General features: G+C 38.3%; 1 protein-coding gene across 2 annotated transcripts in view; it reads left to right on the top strand.

Moving 5' to 3' along the window:
• Positions 1–6,415, top strand: part of Dsel (dermatan sulfate epimerase like) — a 42,914-nt gene extending 36,499 nt beyond the window's left edge. The window contains exons 4-5 of one of the 2 annotated variants that reach the window (XR_012912024.1): positions 3,689–3,761; positions 4,786–6,415. Coding sequence is in view for 1 of the 2 variants with exons in the window: in XM_075987616.1 (XP_075843731.1) it covers positions 3,689–3,706 (18 nt within the window). In the remaining variant the exon portion in view is untranslated. Of the gene's footprint in view, positions 1–3,688; positions 3,979–4,785 lie in introns of those variants that run through there. The other variant, XM_075987616.1, reaches the window with a different exon arrangement.
• The last annotated feature ends 6,470 nt before the right edge of the window (positions 6,416–12,885 follow it).

Genomic DNA, 12,885 nt, shown 5'->3' with positions numbered 1-12,885 from the left:
GATCTCCTCCTGCAGATATCCCTGATTTGGAATTGATTCTGCAAAGGTCTCTTGTTCTGGTCTACTGCCTTGGAGTTACCAGGCTTGGGTGCATCCAGAACTGCAGAAGTCCTGGATCAGACCTACTCCCTCTGAGGTCCCAGACTCATGCCTGGACACACAGAGATCTCTGGTTTCTGTCTACTCCTTCAGAAGTCCCAGATTCATGCCCAGACTGGCAGAGGTCATGTTCAGGCCTACTTCCTCAGAGGTCCAAGACTCACACATAGACCCACAAGGATCCTGACTCCCTTGAAAGTCCCAGATTCACATCCAGACCCTCAACATTCTCTGGCTCTTGCTCACTCACTCAGTGATTACTGTCCTGTACCTTTTCTGGTAAAGTTTGCTGTCTCTCAAGTCAAAGTTTTATGTGAGAGAAAATCTATGGCCTTTACATTCTTACAGAAAATCTTGCTTATTCTGTGGGGAAAAAAATGAAATTTCAAAAGTGTCAAGTTTTTTTTTGATATTTCAAGGCACCTCCAAATGTTCTGTTTTTTTCAACAGTCCCCAACACTCTTGTGTTTCCATGCTTGGAGTACTTTTGCCACCTGGGATGCATTTAACATCATATTAAAAAGTGTTTAATTATTACCATTGATGTGGTGTAGATAGGGTGCTGTAGGCCTTAGTGGGTACTGTTCATGTTGCTGTTAAACAAATTGTAACTCACAATCAGCCCCAAACCACAATGAAATATTCTAATGTAGCCCAGAATGCCAATACTTCTAAATTCTAGAACTCCATTCCAGTCCACTGAGTCTAAAAGATTATGCTGTACAATCTGCAAGTAATTCAGATACAGTTCATTTCAATCACTTTATCATTCATGGCAGAGATACTCTGCCATGAAATGGCATCTCTCTCTCTCTCTCTCTCTCTCTCTCTCTCTCTCTCTCTCTCTCTTTCTCTGTCTGTCTTTCTCTCTCACACACATGTATACTCACACACACAGTGTGTATATGTTCATCTGTGTGTATATACATGTATACAAACTTTTTTGTGCGGATGTTTATGAAAATAATCATCTTAGGGCAGAAAACAAGATATCAATGATGCAATTAGTACCCCATTTTTGGATAGATATGACTCAAGAACTCAGAAAAACAAACCTATGCTATGTATAAGTACCTCTCTGTGGTATTTTCTTGAGTTATCAGCTCATGCTTCATTTGTTCACATTTGACTTTCTGGTATTTACTAGGCATTAGGTCTGTTTCTCCCCAGCTATCCTAAAACACTTTAAAACCTAGGCATCCTCTCTATAGAAGTGTGGGCTATGTCTAAAGAAGTGTGCCAGTGATTAAAAACACATGCTTTCTTAAAGTAGTTACCATAACCCACATGAATGACCTCATAAAAATCTGTAACTCCATCTCTAGAGAATCCAACAACCTCATCTACTTTTTGGACCTCTGTAGGCACCTGAACTAATACACATATTCACACACACAAAAATAATTTATTTTAAACTATAGGTTATAACTATAGTCTGGAATAAAAATAAACTAATATGTGTCAAATAACATTGAGAATTATATGAATTGCCTTTCAGATATCAATAAAAGTGTTTTTTCTTTAATCCTTCTCTTACTATACCCTAAACACCTTTTTTTATTGGATTTTTTTATTCTAGAAAATTTCCTTCAATTTAATACTTTTTTTAAAAATTAGTTTACTACTATAATTTTTTTTTGTGTGTGTGTATTGCTGAGATAAAGAAATACTCAGAAAGAAGTGACATAGGAGAGAAAGAATTTTTTTTGCTTAGAATTCCAAGATGTTGTCCTTTCGTTTCATGGAAGTCACAGAGGCATGAGTTTAAAGCAGCTAGTCATATCATATTCACAGTCAGGATCAGTTAAAAATAAATGTATGCATGTTTGCTTGCTTACTCAATTTCTCTACTTTTATACAGTTCAGGATTCCTTGGCTGGTGAATAGTGTTGCTTATAGAAGATTGAGTCTTTTCACATTAATTTAGATAGTCCCCAAGAGACATATTCATAGGCTAAGGCTGTGTAGACAGTCTTTCATCAAGTCACTCTACTCAGTTAATTATTGGTTGTATAAAGTTGATAATTAAAGCTAACCACCACAAAGAAGGTAATATGTTTCTATATGGGGTTTCACATGCTTTACTTTGGGCTAATTCTCCTCTTTACTCCCAAACTCCCCAACAAACACATTTGCTCTTTCCACATGTTCTTGCAAAGCTTCCCCTTCTTAATTGTTAGAGTTTTGTTTTTACTTTAGGGAAAAATTACCCAATTCAGAAAGCTAGTGACATTTTTCAAAACATAAGTTGCACAAAGTAATCTTACTATATAAATAATATCTTGCTTCTTTTAATTCTCCTATAGAAATCAATGAATTTATTACTTTATTGTTGTTGTGGTATAATGTCATAACCAAAAGCAACTGACAGTTGAAAATGTTCATTTTGGATTTTTATTGAAGATAGATGAAGCTATCGTGGGGAAAAAGCTTCATATCATAGTCCATGTATGGCAGCAGGAGCAAAAAGCTGAGAAACCATATACCAACTCCCAAAACATGCAGAGAAAGTGACTGGAGGCAAAGTGAGGATAGAAACACTCAAGGCCTTCTCCCAATGCCACACTTTACTATCAGAGGTCATGAGAGGTACATCAGATGACAACTTGTGTTCAGATGTCAACCCACCAAAGGAGTGATTCTCTAATGGAGGTTAATATTATCCATGCAAGGTCTGTAGGACCTTCAACTCTGGAAACCATTGCTTGCATTTGCTAAATTGCTTAGTATCTTTATTGTAGTGTGTAATCTCATGTGATGTATATATGTAATCTCATGATTGCATCTCAATCTTATGGGCACATGTATCTGTGGATGATCAGGAAGATGACTTTTACTTAGCTATATAATTTATATAGAGAGATGATATATTATGACTTGCTTCATAACTAAATCTGTTTGTTGCATGAGGACTGTAGACTAATGAAGGCCTGATTGTTTCTTTGGCTAAGATTACATCACACAATTAACTCACCTTAACCTCAGTTCAAACTAGACTAAAAACTTATTGTAAATAGATCATAAGTTTAAAACTTACAGCTAGGCACAAGATCAGAGTCACAGATGTCCAACCAAGGTTGCTAACACAAAGCACCATTAAGAAAAGCATGACAATTCTTCACTTTCCAACTCTGCTGACAACAGACCTATGTCTCAAGGTTTGTCTCTGGACACTATACCTTCCCTTGTCTCATCACAGTCTTACTCTTGTAATCTTGGAAACTTGTGTTGCTACGAGAATGGCTTAGCCCTACGAATATGCTTTTGACTAATAAGAAGTAACTCTTATAATATTTATTGCTCTAAGCCTCCAGTAAAAAAGAGTGTTTAAGCTAGAGGAGAAGAACCTAGGTAGAATTAAAAACAGTACAGAAGAAGTAGAGTAGAGGCATAAAAATAAAGAGACTTTTTATTAATAACATAGTGTGAGAGAATTCATTTGCCTTCAGTTACAGAAAGTTCTCCTTGCTTCTTGTAGCATCTAATCTGAACCCTGAAAATACGTTGGGGCTGGACACCAAAGCCCCTTGTTACTTCACTTTCTTCTTTAGCAAAGCTACATTCCTAAAGGTTTTAAAATTTTTCACAGAGTACCTCCAAGTTGTGACCAAGTATTAAAGTACCAGAATCTCGAGGAATTTTCTTCTTTCAAACCATCACAGGTAAAAAACATGAATCACTGTGCTAAGGTCATTTTCATGTATTTCTCTTTCCATATATACCTGAGTACTAATTGTCTGGGCATTGTTTTAGCCAGGAAACAACAACATCTTTAGCTTGGCAGGAGGAGCTGTTATTTAGGACACTTAAGAAGTTGGTTTTCAACTAGTTTATTTTACATGAAAATTGTTTATATGAGAGAATGCATTGTTTCATACTAAAATATAAAATGGTATATGATATTTGGAAGAAAAAATGATTAAGACCATCTAAAAACAATAAAAATTTTCTGACATAATTTTGGTCAAATTGATTAACTGGCAGTTAGCAGAGAAGTCAGTTGCTAAAACCCTGAGAGACTACATAGGAAGCATATCTAATAGGCTGTCTTGGTATAGCAGCCAGCAACTTCCCACTAAAATCTCCATAATTTTCTGATCTATCCCAAGCTGTACTTTATAAGAGGTTTCCATAGTAGGACACTGTAAGTAAATTCCTTTTTCCAACCCTCTAAGCCCAAGATTATATAATCTTTTAATTGCAAACACATATTTTGTTTATCTCATTTTCTGAATATTGACTTTCTTTTTCTTGGTGACAAACCATTTCAATATGGCTGTCTTCCAACATTGGATGATATTGATTCTGCAACCAAGCAGAAATAAATTATAGTTTAAAACACCAGATCTAAGTACTTAGTCAAGATGCGATGTGGGAGTGTCATATATCAATCTGTTGATTTCATTGGTTAAGCAATAAAGAAATTGCTTGGCCCTCATAGGTTAAAATGTAGGTGGGTGGAGTAAACAGAACAGGATGCTGGGAGAAAGAAGCTGAGTCAAGGAGTCGCCATGATTCTCCCCCTCCAGACAGACACAGGTTAAGATCATTCCTGGTAAGCCATCTTGTGGGCTACAGCAGATTAGAAATGGGCTAGTCCAGGTGCGAGAGTTAGCCTAGAAGAGGCTAGATAGAAATGGGCCAAGCAGTGTTTAAAAGAATACAGTTTCCGTGTAATTATTTCAGGGCATAAGCTAGAGCGAGGCATGTGGGCAGCCGGATGCCGGGAACGCAGCCCAGCCGCACCTATTTCAACAGAGTGGCGCCCAGATGTGATGGACTAAATCCACTTAAAAACCTGAGAAGGCTTAAAAATAAGGAAGAGAGAGTTTAACACAGATTTTTGCTGTTTGTTGGTGGTGTGCTGTAGAGAGATTTCCTGATTCGGCAACAGCAGCAGAAAAAACGCTATGTCATTTTAAAGTGCGGCTTACTGGGGCTGTGCTGCCAGCGTGAACTCTGGCTTTAAAACATTTCAAAGGATTTTATGGGACTGGATGTTTGTGTTCCTGCTTGGGATCGGAAGGAGAATGTTATGAGACTGTGCTGATGGCTCAGCGCTCCCCGCCAGCACCTGGGCAGATGGCCGAATCAGGCTTAGGCAGGCGGAAGGGCATGGCGTGTTTTTAGACTGCGCAGTGCTCTGCGTGTCAGATTTGGCTGTAACTTGGATGAAAAGAATTTCTGTGCTGCACGCTCAGTCTCAGAATTAAAGTGCTGAGTGCCACTCCTACCTGGTGGTCCCAGAGCTAGCACAAAATGGTACGTCCTCCATTTTGAAATTTTCCTGACTCAGCAGCAGGAAAAAAATTCTCTGTTTTAAAATGCTGGCTTTCTGGGCTGTGCCACCATTGCAATCTCTGTCTCACTCCTGTGGGAGACAGAGCTTTTGAATGGAGCATTTGGAGTAAAGTGCTACGATTTGTTTGATGGCAACTAGACTGCTGTGTGCCTAAAAGGGGGACATTGCATGCCGCAGCTCAGAGGCACAAGCAGCTCCGCCATGCTAATGGTGCAATGTGCAAGAATCAGAGGCACGAGCAGCTCCGCCATGTTGGACTGGGCAGGGCCAGCAGGCAGTACCTGTTTTTGACCCAGGAATGTCACAGCTTGGATTCTTAAGTGCCTACTGATTTAAAGGCACAAATCAAAAGTGCTCCTGGATAGTAAAAAATTGCAGAATCAGAATAGGACAGATTCAGACCACTAAATGAGTCACACTGTTGGATGAATGTACATAGGCTTGAGAGAGAGAATCAAAAGAATATAGAGAATAAAGTTAATGGTTTAAAAAAAAGGTAAAGTCTCTAAAGAGACAGAGTACAGATAGTTATAGGTTAAGAGAAATAAAGAAAAATAAGCCACATAAAAATGGAAAATTCTCAGAGCCTGAATTATGTACATTGTGTTTTCTTTAAAATTTTTGACTGTAAAGGAGCTAAGTACAGAGAGACATTTCATTACATGGGCTGCCAAGCTAAACCAGAATGGATATAAGGGTATTACGATTTCAAAATTTGGGTCTAAGGATATGATGCTTTGGAGAGGGTCTTCTTTTGTTTTCACAGAGAACCAGACCCTGTGGATTGCATCTATCCCGTTATGGTATAATAGACCACGACCTCCCGAAAAGTTCCTGTGAACACGCTCAAAAAATTATTTCACTCAACTGCCAACTGAGATAAACCTGGCACACAGGTTACACCCTAAATGATCTGATTAACAGCGCCCCCATTCAGCAGGAAGCAGTTTGGAGAGAAAAAAACTGCACCCATGTTCCCAAAATATTGTTTATAAATGTTCTTTCACATTTAAAGGGAGATATGATATAGATATGAATAATTTGCATTGGTATGGATTTTAAGGTCAATTTTGTTATATGTATATGTATTTTTGATCTTGATTAAGGTATTGTAATTGTGTAGTTCATTTTTAAAATGTAATGTATAATTAGGAAATATAGATTGTTAATGGATAATCATAAATAATAGTCAAGTTCGTAGTCATGTTACTTAGATTTTCTAGATATATAGAGATATATTTCAGATAGGCATTCTTCATATCTCTCAAAGGCTACAGAATATGGCATTTAAAATATCTTAATAACTTAGGACTTTTCATGACAATGAGACACATCTGCTCCTGGCAGCGCCAATCTACTTAAAGAGGAAGATGGGCATCAAAGAGGATCCTTATGGAGTTTGATAGCCATTTGGGCAAGAAACTGCTCTTGCCTGGACTGTTGCATAAAATGGACAAAGAGAACCCGCAGAGAGAGTACTGCTGAACTTGCCTAAAGGTGAGATGGTCTTTCGGGGTTCCTGACTCATGAAAGAGTCTGCGAGACATTCTGAAGGACACAGCAGAAAGTGACTGAACTGTCTTTGGAAGTTCCTGCTTGATGAAAATGTCTGCTGGATGCTATGGGCCTGAAGGCTGAAGATGGATGCCCCAATGGTACAAAAGAACTTTGGGTGACTGTCCAGGCAGTGAGATGTCTCTGTCATTTCTAGAGTTTTCTTATTTCTTGTTTACTTAGGTGGTATTATATCCTTCTGGAGTCTTTGATGGAGTTGAAGAATGAATAGATAGTTATAGTTTTCCTTAGTTATGATAAAAGATAAAATAGATATAAATATTGTAACTGTAATTCTTGTTTGATAACTGTTTTGCTATATGTAATTTTGCTATGTTAAAGTTGAAGCCTTCCTTTTTTTGTTTAAACAGAAAAAGGGGAAGTGATGTGGGAGTGTCATATATCAATCTGTTGATTTCATTGGTTAAGCAATAAAGAAATTGCTTGGCCCTCATAGGTTAAAAAGTAGGTGGGTGGAGTAAACAGAACAGGATGCTGGGAGAAAGAAGCTGAGTCAAGGAGTTGCCATGATTCTCCCACTCCAGACAGGCGCAGGTTAAGATCATTCCTGGTAAGCCATCTTGTGGGCTACAGCAGATTATTAGAAATGGGCTAGTCCAGGTGCGAGAGTTAGCCTAGAAGAGGCTAGATAGAAATGGGCCAAGCAGTGTTTAAAAGAATACAGTTTCCGTGTAATTATTTCGGGGCATAAGCTAGAGCTAGGCATGTGGGTGGCCGGGTGCCGGGGACGCCGCCCAGCCGCTCCTATTTCAACAAAGATGGTTGCTTTCCTGGGCTAAGATTCCACTATGATTCAAGCACCAATAGAATGTAGTTCAGCATTATAGAATCTAAATCCACCCAGCCACAGAAGTCATGCATGGGTATTGTGTATGGATTATCTTAAGAGAACAGTACAGCATATACCTTAGAACTGTTTTATTAAAAACAGAACAGAGTGAAAATAGAAATTTGATTCTAAGTAAGCTGTAGAAGTTGAAGTCTCTTAGTGAAGGGTAGTGTGAATATAGAGTTATAATGACCACACATCAAGTTAGGATATCTGATTTATTTTACACTTTGAAATTTATTCATTAATAAAGTTTGTAAATTTATGTGATCATAAGAGACATCTAAAGCTGCAGAAGAATCATCAATTTGTACTAGACTGAACTACAGAGAGACCCTGCATCAAAATATAAGCAAAATAATTGCCAAAATTAGAAAATCCAAAGTCTGAGCTCTTTCATATACCTATAAAGATAGTCAATGAAAAAAAGAGACAAAAATCTATATTTTATAGTACTACTATTTTGTTACATTAAATTATCCTTAAATAGACTGAAAAAATGGTGTCTCTAGTTAGATCAGATTGATCTATAATTCCTTCTCCCCCTTTTTTGACCTTTGAAGAAGTGTAATTTCAGGTGTGCACCCTAATGTCTGTTCAAGCTAATTATTAAAACATTTTTGGGACCAGCAACTCTCAAACTGTTGTTCTTACTCAGCTCAGACTCTGGAAAACACTCTCTTTTCTATAAGATCTACATTTTAAGATTACATATACAAACTCACCTCTTTGTAAAGTGTGTTCCATTATCATCCATATCACTATGAATGGCAGAGTCTCATTAATTTTAATAGCTGTATAATATTCGGTCATGCATTCATGCCACATATTAATGTCCATTCATCTGCTTAGGAATACTTAAGTTGCCCATTATTTTTTGATCATTATAAGTGTTGCAATGAACATAGAAGTTCAAAAAAGTAGAAGGTCAGACACAGTAATTTCAGTTTAAAACTGCCACGGGTAATGTACTTGACAATTAGTTTAGTTTATTCAGTCCGTTATGTACATATACACTTTCTAATATTTCAGATAGCAAAATAAAATTTTATTTGTCATTAAAAATTATTGCCAGTTACAATATGATATAAATTTCTTTCATATTAAGAAGCAGAATTTGATAAAAGTTTTCAGAGAGAAAATTAATGGACAAATGCAGCTATCATATTATACTATCCATAAGTGAAATATAATTAAAAATGAATTTCCTCAGTTTTGTTATTCACATTAATTTATGTTTAATGACAGTAGTACTGAAAACACAGCTCTGAAGTACTTTATAATGGAAAACACTGAGAGAATAGTGCCAAAGAATGAGAAACGATATTTCAGGGGTCATGAGTTATGGGCCTGTGTACATCTGAAAACCACTTAAAATAGGAATGAAGATGTTGGTATTCTGTAGTAATGACAGGCATTGAGCTATAGATAGGGTTAGGGTTAGGGTTTAGGGTGTAGGATTTAGGGTTAGGGTTAGGGTTAGGGTTAGGGTTAGGGTTAGGATTTAGGGTTAGGTTTAGGGTGTAGGGTGTAGGGTTTAGGGTTAGGGTTAGGGTTAGGGTTAGGGTTAGGGTTAGGTTTAGGGTTAGGGTTAGGGTTAGGGGTTAGGGGTTAGGGTTAGGGTTTGAGCCGGTTGAGAGAGGTTTGATTTGGTTTGAAACTATTTGATCTGGTTTGGAACCAGTTTAAAACATTTTGATCTGGTGTGAACCAGTCTATGCCGGTTTTATCTGGATTGATCCAGTTTGATATGATTTTGGACTGGTCTAAACTGGTTTGATCGATATGAACCATTTTGATATAGTTTGATCTACTTTGATCCTGTTTGAACCGTTCTAAACAAGTTTAATTCGGTTCCAACCAATTTGATCTTGTTTGGAACCAGTTTTAACTGGTTTAAACCACGTTTGTTACGGTCTGGACCACTTTAAACCAGTTTGAGCCCATCTAAACTGGTTTTATCTAGATTGAGCTGTTTTGATCCGATTTTTGACTGGTCTAAACTTGTTTGATCCAACATGAATTAGTTTGATCCGGTGTGATCCTGTTTGATCCTTTTTGAACTGGTCTAAACTGGTTTGATCTTGTATGAGATAGTCTAAACCGGTTTGAACAGGTCTAACCTGGTTTTATCTGTTTTGAACCAGTTTTCTCCTATTTTGGACTGGTCTAAATGGGTTTAATCCAGTGTGAACCACTTTGATCCTGTCTGATACAGTTTGATCCAGTTTTGAACCAGTCTACACTGGTATGCTTCAGTTTGAACCAGTTTGATGTGGTCTGATTCAGTTTGATCCTGGCTAAGCCCTTTTGATCCATTTTGAGGTGACCAAAACTGGTTTAAACTGGTCTAAACAGGTTTGATTCTTTTGGCCAACCTGTAGCGTTCTAATCCAGATTATGCAGGTTCAATCTGCTTTGAACCAGTTTGATACAGTTCTGAACCAGTCTACGCTGTTTTGATCCAATTTGATCTGGTGTGATCCAAATTGATCCAGTTTGAACCAGGCTAAGCTGGTTTGATCCATTTTGAGCCGGCCTAAACCTGTGTGAACCCATCTAAATCTGTTGTATTTGGTTTGACCGTCTTGTAGCGATCAAATCCGGATTGATGCGGTTTAATCCGCTTTGAACCAGTTTGATCCAGTATCGATCTGGTACGATCTAATTGATCCGGTTTGAACCGGTCTAAACTGGTTTGATCTGGTTTGACATAGTCTAAACCAGTTTGAACTTGTTTAAACCCGTTTTATCTGTTTTGAACCAGTTTCATCCTATTTTGGACTGGTCTAAAACGGTTTAATCCGGTATGAACCAGTTTGATCCGGTCTGATTTAGTTTGATTCAGTTTGAACCAGTCTACACTGGTTTGATCTAGTTTGGACCAGTTTGAACCGGTCTGATAAAATTTGATCTAGTTTTGAACCAGTCTACACTGGTATGAGCCAGTTTGAACGAGTTTGATACGCTCTGATCCAGTTTGATCCGTTTTGAACCGGTCTAAACTGGTGTGATGCAGTTTGAACCAGTTTTATCCGCTCTGATTAGTTTGAACCAGTTTTGAACCAGTCTACACAGGTATGATCCAGTTTGAACCTGTTTCATCTGGTCTGATCCAGTTTGATCCTGTTTGAACCGAACTAAACTGGTTTGATCCAGTTTGAGCCATCCTAAACCGGTTTGAGCCAGTCTAGAGCGGTTTGATTCGGTTTGAACCAGTTTGATCTTGTCTGATCCAGTTTGATCCAGTTTTGATCCAGTCTACACTGGTATGATACAGTTTGAACCAGTTTGATCTGTTCTGATCCATTTTGATCCGTTTGATCCTGGCTAAGCTGGTTTGATCGGTTTTGAGCCAGACAAAAGCGGTTTAAACCGGTCTAAACAGGTTTGATTCGGTTTGGCGGACCTGTAACAATCTAATCCTGATTATGCAGGTTCAATCCGCTTTGAACCAGTTTGATCCATTTCTGAACCAGTCTACACTGGGTTGATCCCGTTTTATCTAGTGTGATGCAAATTGATACAGTTTTGAACCCGTCAACACTGGTGTGATCCAGTTTGATCCAGTCTGATTCAGTTTGATCTGGTATGAACCAGGCTAAGCTGGTTTGATCCATTTTGAGCCGCCCTAAACTGGTGTGAACCAGTCTAGGATGGTTTGATTCAGTTTGAACCAGTTTGATCTGGTTTGGAACCAGTTTAAACCGGTTTGATCCAGTGTGAGCCAGTCTAAGCCGGTTTTATCTGAACTGATCCAGTTTGATATGATTTTGGACTGGTCTAAACCGGTTTGATCTGTATGAACCATTTTGATACGGTTTGATCCACTTTGATCCGGTTTGAACCGGTCTAAACAAGTTTATTTCAGTTCCAACCAGTTTGATCTGGTTTGAAACCAGTTTAAACCATTTTAAACCGTGTTTGATCCGGTCTGAACGATTTTAAACCAGTTTGAGCCGGTTTCAGCCGGTCTAAACTGGTTTTATCTGGATTAAATGAGTTTCCTCCTATTTTGGACTGGTCTAAACCGGTTTAATCCGGTATGATCCTGTTTGATCCGGTCTGATCCAGTTTTGAACCAGTCTACACTGGTATGATCTAGTTTGAAACAGTTTGATCTGGTCTGATACAGTTTGATCTGGTTTGATCCTGGCTAAGTTGGTTTGATTCATTTTGAGCCGGCCAAAACCAGTTTAAACCAGTCTAAACCGGTTTGATTTGGTTTGGCCGACCTATAGCGATCTAATCCAGATTATGCAGGTTCAATCCACTTTGAACCAGTTCGATTCAGTTCTGAACCAGTCTACACTGGGTTGATCCAGTTTTTTCTGGTGTGATCCAAATTGATACAGTTTTGAACCAGTTGACACTGGTGTGATCCAGTTTGATCCGGTCTGATCCAGTTTGATCCGGCTTGAACCAGGCTAAGATGGTTTGATCCATTTTGAACCGGCCTAAACCGGTGTGAACTGGTCTAAACCTGTTGGATTCGGTTTCGCCGTCCTACAGCGATCTAATCCGGATTGTTGCGGTTTAATCCGCTTTGAACCAGTTTGATCCAGTTTTGAAACATTCTACAAAGGTTTGATTCAGTTTGAACCAGTTTTGAACCAGTCTACACTGGTATGATCCAGCTTGAACCGTTTTGATCTGAACTGATCAAGTTTGATCCAGTTTGATCCTGGCTAAGCTGGTTTGATCTATTTTGAGCTGGCCAAACCGTTTTAAACTGGTCTAAACTGGTTTGATCTGGTTTGAGATGGTCTAAACCAGTTTGAACCAGTCTAAACCATTTTGATAAGGTTTGAACCAGCTTGATCTGTTTTGGAACCACTTTAAACCAGTTTGAACCGGGTTTGATTTGGTCTGAAACAGTTTAAAACAGTTTGAGCCGGTTTGAGCCAGTCTAATTTGGTTTTATTTGGATTGAACCAGCTTGATCATTTTTATACTGGTTTAAACCAGTTTGATCCGATTTTGTACTGGTCTAACCCAGTTTGACCCGGTTTGATCACTTTTGATCTGGTTTAAACCAGTCTAAACTGGTTTGATCCAGTCTAAACCTGTAAAATTTGGT

The sequence above is a fragment of the Microtus pennsylvanicus genome, chromosome 10, assembly GCF_037038515.1.
Source record: "Microtus pennsylvanicus isolate mMicPen1 chromosome 10, mMicPen1.hap1, whole genome shotgun sequence".
In the NCBI taxonomy this organism is placed as follows: Eukaryota; Metazoa; Chordata; class Mammalia; order Rodentia; family Cricetidae; genus Microtus; species Microtus pennsylvanicus.
The sequence above is the reverse complement of the archived record's forward strand: the minus strand, read 5'-3'. Positions and strand labels throughout refer to the sequence as shown.